The sequence below is a fragment of the Mustelus asterias genome, chromosome 23, assembly GCF_964213995.1.
Source record: "Mustelus asterias chromosome 23, sMusAst1.hap1.1, whole genome shotgun sequence".
Classification (NCBI taxonomy): domain Eukaryota; kingdom Metazoa; phylum Chordata; class Chondrichthyes; order Carcharhiniformes; family Triakidae; genus Mustelus; species Mustelus asterias.
Window position 1 is genome coordinate 64,405,678 of NC_135823.1, and position 18,877 is coordinate 64,424,554.

The 18,877-nt window shown below is 45.9% G+C and overlaps 2 protein-coding genes across 6 annotated transcripts in view; both read left to right on the forward strand.

The window, feature by feature from the left end:
- The window catches only part of glyr1 (glyoxylate reductase 1 homolog (Arabidopsis)), a 42,824-nt gene extending 37,663 nt beyond the window's left edge, over positions 1-5,161 (forward strand). For 2 of the 3 annotated variants that reach the window (XM_078240799.1, XM_078240801.1), the window contains one exon: positions 1,921-5,108. In XM_078240799.1, coding sequence (XP_078096925.1) covers positions 1,921-1,995 — 75 coding nt within the window. In that variant the 3' untranslated portion in view covers positions 1,996-5,108. Of the gene's footprint in view, positions 1-1,920 lie in introns of all 3 variants that reach the window. The other variant, XM_078240800.1, reaches the window with a different exon arrangement.
- A 3,436-nt stretch (positions 5,162-8,597) lies between these two features.
- rogdi (rogdi atypical leucine zipper) overlaps positions 8,598-18,877 on the forward strand; it is a 37,656-nt gene continuing 27,376 nt past the window's right edge. For all 3 annotated transcript variants that reach the window (XM_078240802.1, XM_078240804.1, XM_078240803.1), the window contains exon 1: positions 8,598-8,667. In XM_078240802.1, coding sequence (XP_078096928.1) covers positions 8,632-8,667 — 36 coding nt within the window. In that variant the 5' untranslated portion in view covers positions 8,598-8,631. The remainder of the gene's footprint in view (positions 8,668-18,877) is intronic.

Sequence of the window (18,877 nt, forward strand, 5' to 3'; positions counted from 1 at the left end):
GTGTAAAAACACGTGTAATGTGTTAAAACTGTCACATGTTATGCACTACTTCAATCCTGCTATCAAAACTCAGTCTATTAGAGAAGCAGTACATTTAATAAATATCTAACAAAATATTTAAGCTTGCCTAATCCATGCATCTACTTTGACATGTTGGAACAGAGGAATTATTTAAAATTTTAGGTCATTATTGTCAAACAGCAGGGTTTTTAAAAATAGTTGCCAAGTCATTTAAAAGATTCTGAAATCGATGAATGCCATATCAAATGTTCAATATTTCTCATCTTCTACACTCCTTATTCAGTTTCGCCTTTGCTTTATCTTTCAAACTTTAACTCGGGTTTTATGACAAATTTATTTCATTGCTAGTTAAACTGACACAAGACAGTGCTTTGTTCAATCACGATGTGGAGATGCCGGCGTTGGACTAGGTTGGGCACAGTAAGAAGTCTCTCAACACCAGGTTAAAGTGCAGCAGGTTTATTTGGAACCACGAGCTTTCGGAGCGCTGCCCCTTCATCAGGTGAATGGATTCCTCTCACTCCTCCACTCACCTGATGCAGGAGCAGCGCTCCGAAAGCTCATGATTCCAAATAAACTTGTCAGACTTTAACCTGATGTTTGTGAGACTTGCGCCATCATATTTGAGGAATTCTGTTGTAGAAGCGTGATTGGTTGCTTGTCAATTCTGTGTTCATAGTTTAGGTTAAATTATTGTGCTCTTCATGTAAAAGTTCTCCCAAGGTTTTTTCATTCTTTTGATTTCTTGCTGATTTTAGTAATTGAAGAGTTGAGAGCCCAAATCTACCTGTGTTATAGTGCATTCATGGTTTGGCTGGTGTTCTCCACCGATGTATCCACAATAGCTTTGAATGTTACCTTAAATTTTCTGTTGGTTAAGAGATGCCCTGAGCATAGAAGGTGAGAGGTGAAAAAATTAACTTTTAGTGCCATGACGATGGCAGTATTGTCCACTACAAGCATTGTAAAATGTAATATTTGAAATGGCCGCATAGACTTAAATTAGTTGTATCAATAATTTGGCAATAATCTGATTAGGAACTATGTTCCTCTTACCGTTCCAAAGCTTTGCAGTGCGAATACTGCAATATAAAATCTAGTAATGGTAAATCTACTTGACGATCTAGCTTGATTTGATTTATTATTGTCACATGTATTAACATACAGTGAAAAGTATTGTTTCTTGCGCGCTATACAGACAAAGCATACCGTTCATAGAAAAGGAAAGGAGCGAGTGCAGAATGTAGTGTTACAGTCATAGCTAGGGTGTAGAGAAAGATCAACTTAATGCAAGGTAGGTCCATTCAAAAGTCTGATGGCAGCAGGGAAGAAGCTGTTCTTGAGTCGGTTGGTGCGTGACCTCAGACTTTTGTATCTTTTTCTCGACGGAAGAAGGTGGAAGGGAGAATGTCCGGGGTGCGTGGGGTCCTTAATTATGCTGGCTGCTTTTCCAAGGCAGCGGGAAATGTGGACAGTGTCAGTGGATGGGAGGCTGGTTTGCGTGATGGACTGGGCTACGTTCACAACCCTTTGTAGTTTCTTGCGGTCTTGGGCAGAGCAGGAGCCACACCAAGCTGTGATACATCCAGATAGGATGCTTTCTGTGGTGCATCTACTGCCTTCATATCTGATATTAATTTGATTTTGGAACTGATGAACTGGATTTGTGAAAGCAGGATGATCCCTCTCCATTTTCCCCATCCTCTCTCTTAGTCTTCCAGTGTTTTGCAATTTATAATCTGTTCAATCCTAACCCCAGTGCTGGTAAATGGAGCTCAGGTGGGAGATCAGATGTTTCTCGCGTGTTGGTGCAGGCTCGTAGGGCCTCTTCTGCACTGTATGATTTCTTTGAATTTTGACATTAATATCAATCTTTTCTGATTTATTATTTTCCTGTAGGTGTTTAAGAAAGCAAAGGCGCTGGGCCAGTCTGAAAACGATATGTCTGCAGTATACCTGGCCTGCAACCAGTGACCACAACAATGTTTTAATTGTTTCCTTTTAAATTCGGGGCCATTTACTTTGGGTTTTCTTTTATGTTTCCATTATCAGTAACTGCTCTAATCTGCCGCACTGGCCATTGTATGTTGATTCCTTTGGCGACTGAGAGTGATAATGGTCCAGACCCAGCCAAATCTTATTAATACACTGGCACGCGGCACCTCCTGAGACTGTGAAATAAGCATGTGCCGACCAGCTGCTGCTTTTCTTTTCGGTTGTAATTGTGTTAGGATGATGTTTAAGAAGGTATGGAAAGATGGGTTGTTGACAAAGATGGATGCTAGTGTTAACCCTTTTACAGTTGGTTTTGCTGGCTTTGTTATGTACCTCCTGATGTGGTAACCGCTGATATAAGGCCAGTCCTGGTACTGCCAGTCACCGGATACAGTATTATATCACCAAGTCATCAGTGACAAAAGTACAAAACCCATGAAGCAATCACCTGAATACTGCTGAGAAAAGTGAGGTACACCAACAGTTTCAGGGCCTGTGCTGTGGTGATTTTTTGCAGTGAATTTTATTCTCTGGTTACCGTAGTGATGCCAGTGTGGGTTGTGTATATAAGTCAGAATGTCTGTCTGGTATTGTTGCTCTGTACAAAATGAAATCTCTTCACCCAACTGGTGTCCTGCTTAATGTTTCCCACGTGGCTTGCACTAGAGGGGGGGAAAAATAAACCACAAATAGCGCTGTAAAGTCTGCACGCTTCCTGAGCAAGTCCAGTTCCTACTAACATTTATCTCGTGGTTGTCTTGGGAGTTTTAAAAACCTGTGATGATCTTTGTATCTTTTGAAAACTTTTTTTTTTTGCTGCCTTGATTTAAAAGAAAATGTTTAGTGCTGAACAGAGTTATTCACGATTTTTCTGATCAGACTGACTTTTTTTGTGTGATTCCAAATGTTTTGGGACCCTCTTAAGAATGTTGCAGTATTAAACCAGTAGTACACGCTGGGGAGACTCGAGTAAGTTTATTTTTCTGTGCATAACTTGCTCCCAGCGCCACCCTGTACATTATACCATTTATACAATTTCTGTATTTAGTGCATGATTGTACTTAACCTATAATTATAGGTTTTTTCTTTAAATTTGTATTTATTTACCTTCCTCAGTTCAAAGTATTTTTGTTTCATTCGCCCACGTACTTTATTTAAAAAATAAAAGTTATGCAAAACCTGTCCGTTGCGCTGTAGACCCATGATCCTTGTGGGTCTTTGCGCTGCTGATACGCTCACGTAGATCCAAACTTGGGAATGTAAATTGGACGTGGCTCCAGTTGCTTTTTTTAAAAAATTGTTTTTACGTTACTGACACCCGATCGTTGCATGGAGTGGGTGTGGAATGTAACCTTGGTCACTTTACTTTGCGAGGCATGTGATCACTTTTGGCTACACCAAAGCATGATGGTCAGATGTTTAACCTGACCGTCCGTTTGGACCTAAAAGATGGGTCGAATTCCATTTGAGCAGCTTTTAATGACAATGTTCAAGAGTGGCCAAATTTGATTGGGATTGGCCCTTGGATTTCTGAGTGGGACAAGGGACATTAAAAATTGGAAAAGTTAATCTAAAATGCATGCACCCCCCTGATTGCCAGCAGCCCATTGAGGAATAGTTTTCTATTCCTGCCTGTGAAAAAGTTTAGAAATATCAGTTGCTCTCAAAAACGGTTCTTGCCTTTGCATGAACTCTGTATCTTGCATGCTCTGAAATAAGAGTCTGCCCTTGCGTACACTGAGAATGGGATCTATTTGAAAGTTTTCGCTGTGGTTCTATTCATAAATAAAATGTTTTACGTAAAAAATGTACAGATGGCCTTTTCCGAGCTCGTCACCCTCCTTGAATTCGAGAAGCCCTCAAGATAAACGGGTTGGGCACAAATGTCAGGCGGATGGTGCACGAGAAGGACTGTGCTTAACTCGAGCCTGCAGTAACCTGTCTCGTGGATGTTGCTAACCCCGTCTCGCCAAATATATAAAGAGATGTCTTTTGGCTTGCTCGTCCTGGAATATCTTTTATTTAAAGAAGAAACTGGATGAAGGCACAGTTCATCATGGAGCACCATACCAGCTCTTTCGTTCAAGCTAAACGTTTTATTGCAGAACGCTGAGGGGGGTCACGAGACTACTGTACATCTCTGCGTTAGAGGTTATTGTGACTAGAACCACTTTTTTTTTTCTATGAGAAATCTGGGACTTTGAAGTCATTCCTAATTTCAAGATGCATCAAAAAATGTTGGCTTACGATCACTAACAGCATTTTACATTTTCTATGCGTTGTGACTTAATTTTTGGAAGGAGAATTTATTTAATTACGTGATTAATGAATAATTTTCTTGCACAACACCATTACTGGGCTTTCACTTTACATCAAAGGTTTGTTTGCTGGAGTTATTGAACCATTGCCTTGCAGTGCACAGGGTGGCCTGTTTCTGTCATAGGGAATGGTGCACATCCCCAGTGCTGTCGTTTCACAAAAATAGCCTGTTCTGTTGTACTAATTTTTAAGAAAATCTACCTGTAAATGTTACTTCCACTGCTACATGACACCGCCCCCCCACCAAAAAAAAGCACAGTATTGCCATCCATCCATATGCACCAGTTAATGTTCAGTTAAACCTTATCAGATAGGATTGGTATCAAGGTTACTTAATACAGATCTGGAATATCACCCTCTAGAAAAACACCAGTTAATTTGTAATATTGGCACTGGCGAACCTTCTGCAAAGGTCTTGACTGCAGATAGAACCTCCTGTAAAGAGCACTTGTGTACACAAACTACTGTGGTATTTCTGTCAATTTATTGTACTTTCGTTCCTTGCTCCAATGTAGCCTGAATTTAAAGTTGCATCCAAACTGCACAATATCCTGTCAATGCATTTTTATATAGCTTACAGTATTTCATTTTAAGATCGATATTGCAGAAATTGGCTACTATTTTTATGGATCCACAATTATTTTGTTATGTACAAAATTGTATACAGTTTGTCAAATGAGTATTCGGAAGTGTAGTGAATATTTTTTTTAAATGTGTTAAGTTGAGTCTAGCTTGGTCAATAAATGCTGTTATTGTTCAGGAAATTGGTTTATAATTGTCTCTGCATTTTATTTTGGTGTGCAAATAAAAATAACGTCATAGCTTCTTGCATAGTGATTCTAATAGAACAAATCAGTTGGGACAAGTACTGAGCTTAGTGGAGTCATCACTTCCATGGGGGAGACCCAATGTGACATAATGGGCCAACAAGGTGGGTCCTTCACGGGATTTGGGAGATTCCCCGCCTCAGTTGCTGGTTGATCAGAGGCTAGCAGTACCCCAGTGCCAGCAACGTCCCTGGCAGCAGTGGGGGCTGCCAGTAATGCTGCTCGGCCCAAGGATCTCTTGACAGATCCCTGGATTTAGGTCAGTTGAGGCAGGATTGAGCTGGTCAGAGAGAGGGGCAAAGGTGGTTTTCATGGCCTGTCAATGAGTGACTCATTAATGAGCTTCTCTGGCATCCTGTTGCAGGGATGGGATTCTTGCATCAGGTGCTTCCCACCTCCCAATTTAATGAGGGACAATTTTCCTGATGAGAATCTACGGGTATCTCTATCCAATTCTCCCCATGCCACTGTGCCTGCTTTGGTTTCAATTAAATTTTATCCATTCCGTTCATGGGATATGAGCTGAACAGCATTGGCTAGCCAGCATTTTTATTACCCATAATTGCACTTAAGTTGTTGAGTGAGGTACCTTCTTGATTTGCTGTAGTCTCTTTTTTTCATTCATTCAAGGGATTTGGACTTTGGTGAGCTGCCTGCCTTGAACCAGTGCTCTGAGAGGAAGCATTGAGGAAAGGCATGGTGCTTGCAAAGGTTTGGGAAGAGTGTGTCAGCCTGATTGGAGAGGGAATGAGTAATAGAAACTGATTAGTGTAGAATGGTTAAAGCATAGGAAGAGACCATTTGGCTTGTGTCCAGGCCGGCTCTGCACACCTAGTGCCACCCACCCCCCATTTTCCTCAGAGACCTACAATTCTTTTCTGTTCAGATTGAATCTGCTTCCACCACATTCTCATGATTTTGAACAACTATCAAATCCCAACCTTTTCCCAGCTTTTTGAAGCTATTCATGACACAAGTCCCCCCATTTCTGGAACCATTCTGAAAACTTTTACTGCACGCTATAATATCTTCACATCTTGAAAGGTGGTGAGAATTAGACACATTCCAGCTGAGGCTGAACCAGTGTTTTATACGGGTTTATCAGAACTTTCTTATTGTCAGCCCCGTACCAATCTTTCTCTTTACAGACTTGGCAGGATATGAATGCTGGAAATACAGGGCATTTATTTTGCGAGACTGAAAAATTTGACAAGTGGAGGAGAAATAATGCAGTGGGATGGCACAGCGGTTATCACTGCTGTCTATCAGCGCCAGGGACCCGTGTTCGATTCCTGGCTTGGGTCACTGTGTGGAGTTTGCACATTCTCCCCGTGTCTGCATGGGTTTCCTCCCACAGTCCAAAGACGTGCTGGTTAGGTGCAATGGCCGTGCTAAATTCTCCCTCGGTGTACCAGAACAGGTGTTGGAGTATGGCGATTAGGGGATTTTCACATGCAGTATAAATGTAAGTCTACTTGTGACTAATAAATAAACTTTAAGATAAGATTTGAGGAAGTTAAGGTTAGACAAATGCATTTAACCAGATCCAGGCTTCATTATTTATATTAAAAAAAACCTGGTGTTAACAGTCCGTGTGCGACTCATTTCTCTGCAAAAAAAAAAACCTGTAGTGTGCACACACATTTCAATTTTCATAGCACTTTGCTGGCAGTTGTTTACGAGTAAACTCATCGGATAAATTTTCTTGTTTTCAGAATAGTTCAAGGTGAAACGTCATGCATGATTTAGTGCAGTACTTATCTTGATAAGTGTGGTCTTAAATTCTGTGCAGTAAAGCTCTAGCCCCAGATTTGATAAGAACATGAAGGTACACAGCTGTTGCAATATACTTCTGAACTGCAGCATACAACTTTCTTCACATACTGGGCTATATTACATTTCTACTTTAATTCTGCTGCATTCTTTGATTTTTCTCTTGACACAAATGACTTATTTTCCATTTGTCAGGTTTTATCATTTCATAGAAAAGTGCAGAAGAGGCCATTTGGTTCATCAAGTCTGCACCGACCACAATCCTACCCAGGCCTTATCCCCATTACAACATGCATTTACCCTAGCTAGCCCTCCTGATACCAAGGGGCAATTTAGCATAGACAATCCACCTAACCCGCACATCTTTGGGCTTAATAAATGGTCGGGCACTACCTTAAGCTTTCTGGTGCATTTGTGATTTTTGTCTTTGTATCACTGTGACTTTATATTTTGGGTATAGATAATTCAATGACTTCAATAGTACTCCCATCTTTGAGTTAAGCAGTGAAAGATGTGACAGCCTATGATTGCATTAAGCTGCAGTCGGAGCATTAAGAATCCCGATTACACTATGCAAATTGCCATCATTTTATTTTGGCTTTTATATATTACGTTTATGTTCAAATGCTTGATGTTTTGTTTTCTAGTTTATGCTGCTGTGCCAGCATGGTGCTTTGTAAGGGTAGAGACTTCAATGTCTATCACATGGCTGCACAGGAATCTTTCTGATCTTACTACCTGCCATTGGTGTAGGTGGGAAAGACGTGCAAGTTGATACTCCATTGTAGAGCCATAGAAATGTTAGAGAAGGAGGCCATTTGCCCACCAAGATCATCATGTCTTGGGGTACAACTTGAACTTGGGAGTTTATGGCTCAGTAGATAGGAATGCTGCAAGAATAGACTTTATAAAATATTTGGAAGAACATCACAAACTGACTATTGCAGAAAGAGCAATGATAATCATGTGTATATCGATCATGTTGTACTGTTGGAATGCTGAAGAAATATCAGAGACCTTTCAACATGATCATTACAAAGAGTGCAATGCTATTTAACTTGAGCAGGTGGCTGCCTAAGACCTTTCAGCCATAGTGCACCGAGCGGAGGGGAATTGTAGAGAACTCTTTGGGCTGTATCACATTGAATGTATATGGCGTTTGTTACAGTTTCCTCCCGCAGTCCAAAGATGTGCAGGTTGGGTGGATTGGCCATGCTAAATTGTTCCTTAGTGTTCAAAGATGCGTTGGGAAGGTGAGGGTGGGTTAGCAGGGTAAATGTGTGGTGTGGGAGGTTAGCAGGATAAATGTGGGGGGGGGGGGCTCTGGGGAGAGGCCTGGCTGGGATGGTCTGTTAGGGTCAGTACAGACTCGATGGGCTGAGTGGTCTCTGTTGGGATTGTGTTTAGGATCCAATTGCCTCCCTCAATCCCTGCCTCCTGCCCCAGCAGTGAGCAGCTGTTGGGCTGGGAGCCGTGCTCTCTGGGCCGGGACGCTGCTGGGGGACAGAGGGGCAATAGCCGGGTTGTCTGCCCATCCCCCAGGGCCCGCACCGGGAGGCGGAGGGGCAGCGCCGAGGACCGGGTTTCCGCAGGGGCGGGGGCGGGGGGTGGCGCTTAGAGCGGGGCACAGCCGGAAGAGGTGGAGTGGTTTTGCGGCGGACACCGGAAGTGGTGCTCTCGCCCTTCAGTCAGCGGGATGGCGGCGGCGAGCGATGCGGAGAGAGGCGTGTTGGTGAGACACAGACACCGACACCCAGAGACACACACACACACACAGACCCTCAACCCGGGGAGAGAGAGCCCACTCTGCCAGGGAGACCAGAACCGGGGGGGGAGGAGGAGGCTGCGGATACGGGGGGGGGAGGAGGGGGCTGCGGATACGGGGGGGGGAGGAGGGGGCTGCGGATACGGGGGGGGGAGGAGGGGGCTGCGGATACGGGGGGGGGAGGAGGGGGCTGCGGATACGGGGGGGGGAGGAGGGGGCTGCGGATACGGGGGGGGGAGGAGGGGGCTGCGGATACGGGGGGGGAGGAGGGGGCTGCGGATACGGGGGGGGGAGGAGGGGGCTGCGGATACGGGGGGGGAGGAGGGGGCTGCGGATACGGGGGGGAGGAGGGGGCTGCGGATACGGGGGGGGGAGGAGGGGGCTGCGGATACGGGGGGGGGAGGAGGGGGCTGCGGATACGGGGGGGGGAGGAGGGGGCTGCGGATACGGGGGGGGGAGGAGGGGGCTGCGGATACGGGGGGGGAGGAGGGGGCTGCGGATACGGGGGGGAGGAGGGGGCTGCGGATACGGGGGGGGAGGAGGGGGCTGCGGATACGGGGGGGGAGGAGGGGGCTGCGGATACGGGGGGGGAGTGGAGGAGGGGGCTGCGGATACGGGGGGGAGGAGGGGGCTGCGGATACGGGGGGGAGGAGGGGGCTGCGGATACGGGGGGGGGAGGAGGGGGCTGCGGATACGGGGGGAGGAGGAGGGGGCTGCGGATACGGGGGGGGAGGAGGGGGCTGCGGATACGGAGGGGGGGAGGGGGGAGGAGGGGGCTGCGGATACGGGGGGGAGGAGGGGGCTGCGGATACGGGGGGGGGGGGAGGAGGGGGCTGCGGATACGGGGGAGGAGGGGGCTGCGGATACGGGGGGGGAGGAGGGGGCTGCGGATACGGGGGGGAGGAGGGGGCTGCGGATACGGGGGGGAGGAGGGGGCTGCGGATACGGGGGGGGGAGTGGAGGAGGGGGCTGCGGATACGGGGGGGAGTGGAGGAGGGGGCTGCGGATACGGGGGGGGGAGTGGAGGAGGGGGCTGCAGATACGGGGGGGGAGTGGAGGAGGGGGCTGCGGATACGGGGGGGAGGAGGGGGCTGCGGATATGGGGGGGAGGGGAGGAGGGGGCTGCGGATACGGGGGAGGAGGAGGCTGCGGATACGGGGGGAGGGGGCTGCGGATATGGGGGGGGAGGGGGCTGCGGATACGGGGGGGAGGGGGCTGCGGATACCTGGGTGAAGAGGGGCTGTGGATGGATGGCCGCAGGTGAAGGATTGACTGCGGATACCTGGAGGGGGATGAGGGTCTACAGGTTCCCAAGGGGGCTGGGGCGGGGGGGCTTTGTATACCCATTGCAGGAGCTGCAGCTATCTGGAAAGTAAAAGGTGGTGATGAAGGAATGGCGGGGCAGGGGGGCGGGGTCAGATAATGCAGTTTGGGTACTAGCGATGGAGACAAAGCTGGGATGGTGGATATCGGTGATCTGGATACCTTGGGGACAGATATCCATGGGTGGGTATGCATTCTAAATGGTATCTGAGGGGTGGGGGGGGAATGCAGGGAGTCCAGGTTCTGAGAGGGTGGATAACAGGGGGGGGGGGGGGGGGGGGTAATGGAGTTTGGGTTCTTGAAGGCAGACGTGACAGCTGATTCCTGGTGCGGTGGATACCAGGGTTTTGGTACCTGGAAGTCAGATACCTAGCAGGCTGGATACCTGAGGGTCATATACAGGCGAGAGCAGCAGATAATGGGGGTCCTGGTAGTGGGGAGGATATGATGTGGAGATGCCGGCGTTGGACTGGGGTAAACACAGTAAGAAGTTTAACAACACCAGGTTAAAGTCCAACAGGTTTATTTGGTAGCAAAAGCCACACAAGCTTTCGGAGCTGCAAGCCCCTTCTTCAGGTGAGTGGGAATTCTGTTCACAAACAGGGCATATAAAGACACAAACTCAATTTACATGAATAATGGTTGGAATGCGAATACTTACAACTAATCAAGTCTTTAAGAAACAAAACAATGTGAGTGGAGAGAGCATCAAGACAGGCTAAAAAGATGTCTGGAGACAATACACACCTTTTTAGCCTGTCTTGATGCTCTCTCCACTCACATTGTTTTGTTTCTTAAAGACTTGATTAGTTGTAAGTATTCGCATTCCAACCATTATTCATGTGTCTTTATATGCCCTGTTTGTGAACAGAATTCCCACTCACCTGAAGAAGGGGCTTGCAGCTCCGAAAGCTTGTGTGGCTTTTGCTACCAAATAAACCTGTTGGACTTTAACCTGGTGTTGTTAAACTTCTTAGTGGGGAGGATAGTCAGAGGAGCCAATACTTGATGCGGATACCGGCAGAGTGACAGGAATGGGGTGGTGGGTACTGGGGGTGAGGGCAGATACTGCAGGTGGTGGTTACCAGGAGTCGGGGTACCAGGAGCAATTGCATCTTCAGTTTCCCAACAGCAAAGCTTGTGGTTTTAGAAGGAGTGAAGAAATATATATATTAACATTTGATAGGTGTGCTCCAATATGTGAGAAATGGATGTTAAAAGCATTTTGTTTTGTCATGTTTTCAGTCGTGGTATTTCTATATAGATATACTTGCGCTGTGGACCTTATTTTGACAGGACGCAGAATGAAATTGTGCAGATATCATGGCTTAACTAAGCTTAAGGAAACATCATGGTTCAAAATCCTGAAACTCCCTCCCTCACCATACCTTTGCTATATCGATTGAGTGATTCAAGAAGGCAGCTCAGCACCACCTTCTCGAGGGCAATTAGGGATGGGCAATAAATGCTGGCCTCCCAAGAATGAATGAAAAATAATTTGACAATGTACCTTTAAAATGTGTTTCACACGCATTATACTGGAGATGTTATTTCTGTTTTCCGTTGCTGTGTTTAGGAGATGTATGGCACTGTCTATGAAGTCATCAGACATTGTGAAAAGCTTTCGGTTGTTAATTTGAGCTGGCCAGACTTAAAAACAAACTGTTCTGGAAAGGCAGATTCTTTTCAGCCCCATTCATTGTAGCTCAACAGGCAACACCAAGCTATTTAATATTGGCCTTATTGATTCTCTGGAGAGCTAGTGCTGACGTGATGGGCCCAATGGCATCCTGTGCTGTAATGATTCAGTGATCTTCCCGTGAGTGTCTGAGCTCGTTTGATTGCAAGTTGCTCATGAATTTTGGCGTTTTACTTCCACAAGGATTCCCTGTTCTTCTAATTTGATTTGTAGAGGGGCTGATTTATCTCAGCTGCTCCCCCTGTGTGATTTAAATAGTTGTAGGAAAACCATGTAATTCCTTTTTTCCAGTGAAATGAATTGTAGATGGACTATTGGGCTGAATTAGTAAGTGGGCTTCAATAACAAAAAAAAATGTAAGTAGTAAATACACTTTCACTGCAAGCGCAACAGTTTTTTAATAAGTAGAATGAGAGTAAAGCAGTAATTTGTACAAATATTTTTAATCGTAGAATTCCTACAGTGCAGAAAGAGACCATTTGGCCCATCGGGTCTGCACCGACTCTCTGAAAGAACATTCCACCCAGGCCCTCCCTTCTGCCCTATCCCTGGAACCCCACCTATTTACCATGGCTAATCCACCTAACCTGGACATCTTGGGAAAGTAAGGGACAATCTTACCATGGCCAATCCACTTAACCTGCACATCTTTGGACTGTGGGAGGAAGCCCACGCAGGCACAGGGAGAACATGCAAACTCCAGGCTGACAGTCGCGCAAGGCTGGAATCAAACCCAGCTCACTGGTGCTGTGAGGCAGCAGTGCAAACCACCGTGCCGACCCAAAAGACATTCCACAATCTTTTGTATCTTGAAAAGTCATTAAAGCCATTGCAGGCTTATAACATTGGTTTAATGTTCATACTGTGGTTTGGAAATAATTCTGAGGAGAGAATTACTATGGCTATTTCCACCGGAGCAGAGAAGACTAGAAAAAGATTTCAACTTTTAAGAATTATTAATGGCGTTAGGACCGGATAAGGAAGGATAGTGACATTAGAAGCAGAAATGTTAGAGACCCGTAAAAAGAATATTCTATCAATTCCTTTATTTGCCTTTGAGACGTAGATTGTTGAACATTGTGACCTTCTGAAGTGAGTTAGGTTTCCTGTAGAATTCTCGAGTTGATTTGGTTCAGATCTACACTTTGTTGAACTCACTCTTGCTTCAGAGTGAGCGAGGGCTCATTACTGCTGTCTTCCAACAGTGTTTCAGTTGATGTGGCGTTTCTTTTTCCTCCTGCCCCTGTTTGCTTGGTTGAACCAGTTTTTAACTCACCTGTCCGTATATGCTTTAAAATGAATTTGATTGGCATGTCTTGTCGTTATTGTTGGAGACCAAGAAATTATATTTTTGATCTTTTAACCTCTGAAACTTTTGACACATTTCAAAATAGAAAACAGCAGGGGTGGGCTTATTTTGTCCTTGGGGGTTTTGCATGTCTGAAAACTCTCTGGTTGGTTAGCCGTTTCCATTGTATCAATAGAATGACAGTTGATTAAAGTACTGCACTTTGCATTTTTAATGCCTTCCTGAGATAGTTCCTGTTTGAAGTGACCGTGACACCCCCTCTTGGTGTGAAATTCTATGCAACAGCTCTGCAGCATAGCTCATCTAGAAACTTCCCAGAGAAGTCGTCAACTTACAGAGTTAGATATCAGATGGCTTGTGGCAGCCATTTTTGATCGGTATCTTGTATTTTTTTAAACAGGTCTTCTTTAAGTAGTTCATAGAATTATAGAGTTCATAGAATCCCTACAGTGCAGAAGGAGGCCATTCGGCCCATCGAGTCTGCACCGACCACAATCACACCCAGGCTCTATCCCCATAATCCTACTTATTTACCCTACTAACCCTCTGACACTAAGGGGCAATTTACCACGGCCAGTCAACCTAACTCGCACACCTTTGGATTGTGGGAGGAAACCGGAGCACCCGAGGGGAAACCCACGTAGACGCGAGGAGAATGTGCAAACTCCACACAGACAGTGACCCGAGCCGGGAATCAAACCCGGGTCCCTGGCGCTGAGAGGCAGCAGTGCTAACCACTGTGCCACCCATAAAAAAACAGATTGTGTGTCTCTGAATGTGTCTCTGGCGAGCTGGTGAGGTTGTAGGTAAATTTCACTCCGTCACAGTTTCCTATTATTCTGACAACAGTTGTGGAAGAAGTGATTCAGGAACTAACATTTTTTGGGGAAATTCCAGTTTAACATAGGCATGGTAGGCCGCAGGGGATTCTGGGAGATTGTGTTTTTTTTAGTATAAAAGTCACTCACCTGAGGGGTCTGGCCTCATTTGTTCGACTGGAGCAGGACAGAGGGAGAGATTCTTAGCAGCAGTGCTGAGGGTGAGTAAAGTGCTGTGATTTATTTAATCCATTTTTTCGCGGGCTTTTTTTTCAAGGGTTTAAACTAAGGGAAGTGAGAGTAGGCCGCAGGGGATTCTGGGAGATTGTGTTTTTTTAGTATAAAAATCACTCTATACAGCGGGCAGCGTCAGCAGCGGACAGTGGAGTGAGTGGGGAATAGAGTGTGAACTGGCTTTGGCTCACAGGGCTTCGGCGAGGACAGGCAGAGGCAGGCTAGGGTTTCACTTTTAAATTACACCAACTTATACAAGGTAAATTGGTATGGAGGGATATGTAATGTGCTGTTTCTGCATGATGTGGGAGCAAGTGGACCCCAAGGTGGACCCCAGGGACCATGTCTGCAGTAAGTGCTGGTTGCTGGAGGATCTCCAGCTCAAGGTAGATGAACTGGACTCTGAGCTACAGACACTGAGGCCTGTCAGGGAAGGGGAGAGCTATCTGGATAATGTGTATAAAGAGAAAGTCACACCCCTTAGACTGACTAACTTAGCTGGGGGTCAGGGACAACAGGGAGTGGCTGCGCGTGAGGCAGGCAGTGGGGGGAAGAAGGCGGGCAGAGGGGGGAAGAAGGGAAGTAGTTTGCGGGAGGTAAAGTCCCAAGAACCTCAGCCCTTAAATCTTTGCAACAGATTTGAGGTTCTTGCCACCAGTGTAGATGGAAAAATGACTGCGAGAAGGACGAGCAAACTGTCGGCAGTACCAGGGTGCAGGGTGCTGCTGCAACGGAGAAATCAAAGAGAAATGTAGTAGTAATTGGGGATAGTGTAGTTAAGGGCATAGACACTGTTCTCTGTGACCAGGAGAAGCAATACCGTAGGTTGTGTTGCCTGCCTGGTGCTCGGGTCCAGGATGTATCATCTGGGCTGCAGAGGAATCTGGAGTGGGAGGGTGAAAATCCAGTTGTCGTGGTCCATGTAGGTGCCAATGACATAGACAAAACAGGAACTAAGGATCTACAGAGGGAGTACGAAGAGCTGGGGAGCAAATTAAAAAGCAGAACCAACAAGGTGGTAATCTCTGGATTACTGCCTGAGCCACGCGCGAATTGGCACAGGGTTAATAGGATTAAGGAGACGAATGCGTGGCTCAAGGATTGGTGTGGGAGGAATGGGTTCGAATTCATGGGGCATTGGCACCAGGATTTGGGCAGATGGGACCTGTATAGATGGGATGGTCTCCGTTTGAACCGTGCTGGGACCAGAGTCCTAGCGAATCGTATCACTAGGGCTGTAGATAGGGCTTTAAACTAATTTATGGGGGGGAGGGTGCAGAGGTAAGAGGAATTACGAAATCAATGGTAGAGGAGAGGGAGCGAGTGCAAGTGAATGAGGGCATTCAAGTAGTTAAAGGAGTAGAGGGCGAGGGAGAGGTTGATAGCGTTTCATCAAATCGGGTCCAGATAAAAGCTGGAATAAAGACACTTTGCCTGAATGCAAGAAGCATTCGGAACAAAGTTAACGAGTTGATGGTGCAAATCAGCACAAATGGGTATGATCTAGTGGCCATCACAGAAACGTGGCTGCAGGGAGACCAGGACTGGGAGATGAATATCCAGGGGTATCAGGCATTTAGGAAGAATAGACAGGAAGGAAAAGGTGGTGGGGCAGCTCTGTTAATAAAAGATAATATCAGGGTAGTAGTGAGGGATGACATAGGCTCTAAGGAACAAAACGTGGAATCGTTATGGGTAGAAATAAGGAATAGTAGGGGGAGAAAGACACTAGTAGGCGTGGTCTATAGGCCCCCAAATAATAATGTTGAGGTGGGGAGGGCTATAAACAAGCAAATAATGGATGCGTGCAAAAACGGAACGGCAATAATCATGGGGGACTTCAACCTGCATATTGATTGGCTGACTCAAGTTGGAAGGGGTGGGATGGAGGAAGAGTTCTTAGAATGTTGTCGGGATAGTTACCTTGAACAGTATGTTACAGAACCGACGGGGGAACGAGTTATCTTAGATCTGGTAATGTGTAACGAGGTAGGTAGAATTAAGGATGTTCTTGTGAAGGACCCTCTTGGGCCAAGTGATCACAATATGGTCGAATTTCTGATACAAATGGAAGAGGAGAAAATAGGGTCCCATACCACTGTCCTCTGTTTGAACAGAGGGAAGTACGATAGGATGAGGGCTGAATTGGCTACGGTGGACTGGGAGAGCAGACTGGTAGGTAGGACAGCTGAGGAACAGTGGAGGATTTTTAAGGAGATCCTTTTCAGTACTCAGCAGCAATATATTCCAGTGATAAAGAAGGGATGTAAGAAAAGGGATAACCAGCCGTGGATAATGAAGGAAATTAAGGAGAGTATTAAATTAAAGACCGATGCGTACAGAGTGGCCAAAAATAGTGGAGAAACGGAAGATTGGGAAAACTTTAAGAAACAACAAAGAACGACTAAGAAAGCGATAAAGAAAGGAAAGATAGGTTATGAAGCTAGGCTAGCTCTAACTATAAAAAATGATAGTAAAAGCTTTTACAAATATATAAAAAGGAATAGAGTGGCAAGAGTGAATGTTAGACCCTTGGAGGACGAGGGGGGGGATTTAATAGTGGGAAATGAGGAAATGGCTGAAACTTTAAATAAGGTTTTTGTGTCGGTCTTCACGGTGGAAGACACAAATAGTTTACCGAATATTAACGATAGAGGGTTGGTAGGAGGAGAGGTACTCAATACAATTAATGTTACCAGGGAGGCAGTGCTTGGTAGACTAACGGGACTGAAGGTGGACAAGTCCCCAGGCCTGGATGCATCCCAGGGTACTGAAAGAAATGTCAGAGGTAATAGCGGATGCGTTAGTGGTTATTTATCAAAATTCGTTGGATTCTGGGATAGTGCCGGCGGATTGGAAAACGGCTAATGTTACGCCGCTGTTTAAAAAAGGAAATAGACAAAAGGCGGGTAACTACAGGCCGGTTAGCTTAACGTCTGTAGTTGGGAAAATGCTGGAATCCATCATTAAAGAAGAAATAGCAGGCCATCTGGATAAGAATGGTTCGATCAAGCAGACGCAGCATGGATTCACGAGGGGAAAGTCGTGTTTGACAAACTTGTTAGATTTTTATGAAGATGTGACTAGTGCGGTTGACGGAGGGGAACCGGTGGATGCGGTGTTTTTGGATTTCCAAAAGGCGTTTGATAAGGTGCCTCACAAAAGGTTGCTGAAGAAGGTTGGGTCACACGGAGTTGGGGGTAGGGTGTTAGCGTGGATTGGGAATTGGCTATCCGACAGGAAGCAGAGAGTCGGAATAAATGGGTGCTTTTCTGGTTGGCAGATGGTAACTAGTGGCGTGCCGCAGCGATCGGTACTGGGGCCTCAACCATTTACCATTTATATAGACGATCTGGAGGAGGGAACTGAGTGTAGGGTAACAAAGTTTGCAGACGACACAAAGATAAGTGGAAAAGTGAATTGTGTGGAGGGCGTAGAAGGTCTGCAGAGAGATTTGGACAGGCTGAGTGAGTGGGCGAGGATCTGGCAGATGGAGTATAACGTTAACAAATGCGAGGTTATTCACTTTGGAAGAAATAATAGCAAATTGGATTATTATCTAAATGGAAAGAAATTACAACATGCTGCTGTGCAGAGGGACCTGGGGGTCCTTGTGCATGAGACGCAAAAACCCAGTCTGCAGGTGCAACAGGTGATCAAGAAGGCAAATGGGATGTTGGCCTATATTGCGAGGGGGATAGAATATAAAAGCAGAGATGTCTTGCTGCATCTGTACAGGGCATTGGTGAGGCCGCAGCTGGAATACTGTGTGCAGTATTGGTCCCCTTATTTGCGGAAGGATATATTGGCCTTGGAGGGAGTGCAGAGAAGGTTCACCAGGTTGATAGCAGAGATGAGGGGTGTTGATTATGAGGAGAGACTGAGCAGATTGGGTTTGTACTCGTTGGAATTTAGAAGGCTGAGGGGGGATCTTATAGAGACCTATAAGATAATGAAGGGGCTGGATAGGGTAGAGGTGGAGAGATTCTTTCCACTTAGAAAGGAAACTAGAACTAGAGGGCACAGCCTCAAAATAAAGGGGGGTCAGTTTAGGACAGAGTTGAGGAGGAACTTCTTCTCTCAGAGGGTGGTGAATCTCTGGAATTCTCTGCCCACTGAGGTGGTGGAGGCTACCTCGTTGAATATGTTTAAATCACGGATAGATGGATTCCTGATCGGTAAGGGAATTAGGGGTTATAGGGATGAGGCGGGTAAGTGGAACTGATCCACTTCAGATCAGCCATGATCTTATTGAATGGCGGGGCAGGCTCGAGGGGCTAGATGGCCTACTCCTGCTCCTATTTCTTATGTTCTTATTGAGCAGAGAGAGAGATGAGAAGAAATGTCCTTGCACAGGTTTATTGTATCATGATCTGAATCACTCAGGCAGATACCATTGCATCATTTTAGGGGGAAAATTGAATAGATGCTTGAAGTAAAAGACTATGGAGAGAGAGAGTGGGATAATAGGATTGATCCCGGATTCATCTATCAGTAGGCAAGGTGACTCGAATGGCTTCGCTCTGTGGTTACAACTTTATACAATTTAATTCTCACTTTGGTGCAAGAAGAATCGGAGCTCCTCTGTCAGGAAATGCTGCAACTGGTAATTCTTACATTTAAATAGAAGGAAATGCTGCGGATAATAAAATGCCAAAGGCACAAAGAGAACTTTTATTATCCTCTGGCAGAGTTGCACAGTTAGGATATTTGCATTAATTGAGCTGCTTTACAAGCTGTGTTCTCGGTGCCTTCCTGCATAGAAACACTGAACATGAATAATTTCTGTGCAAA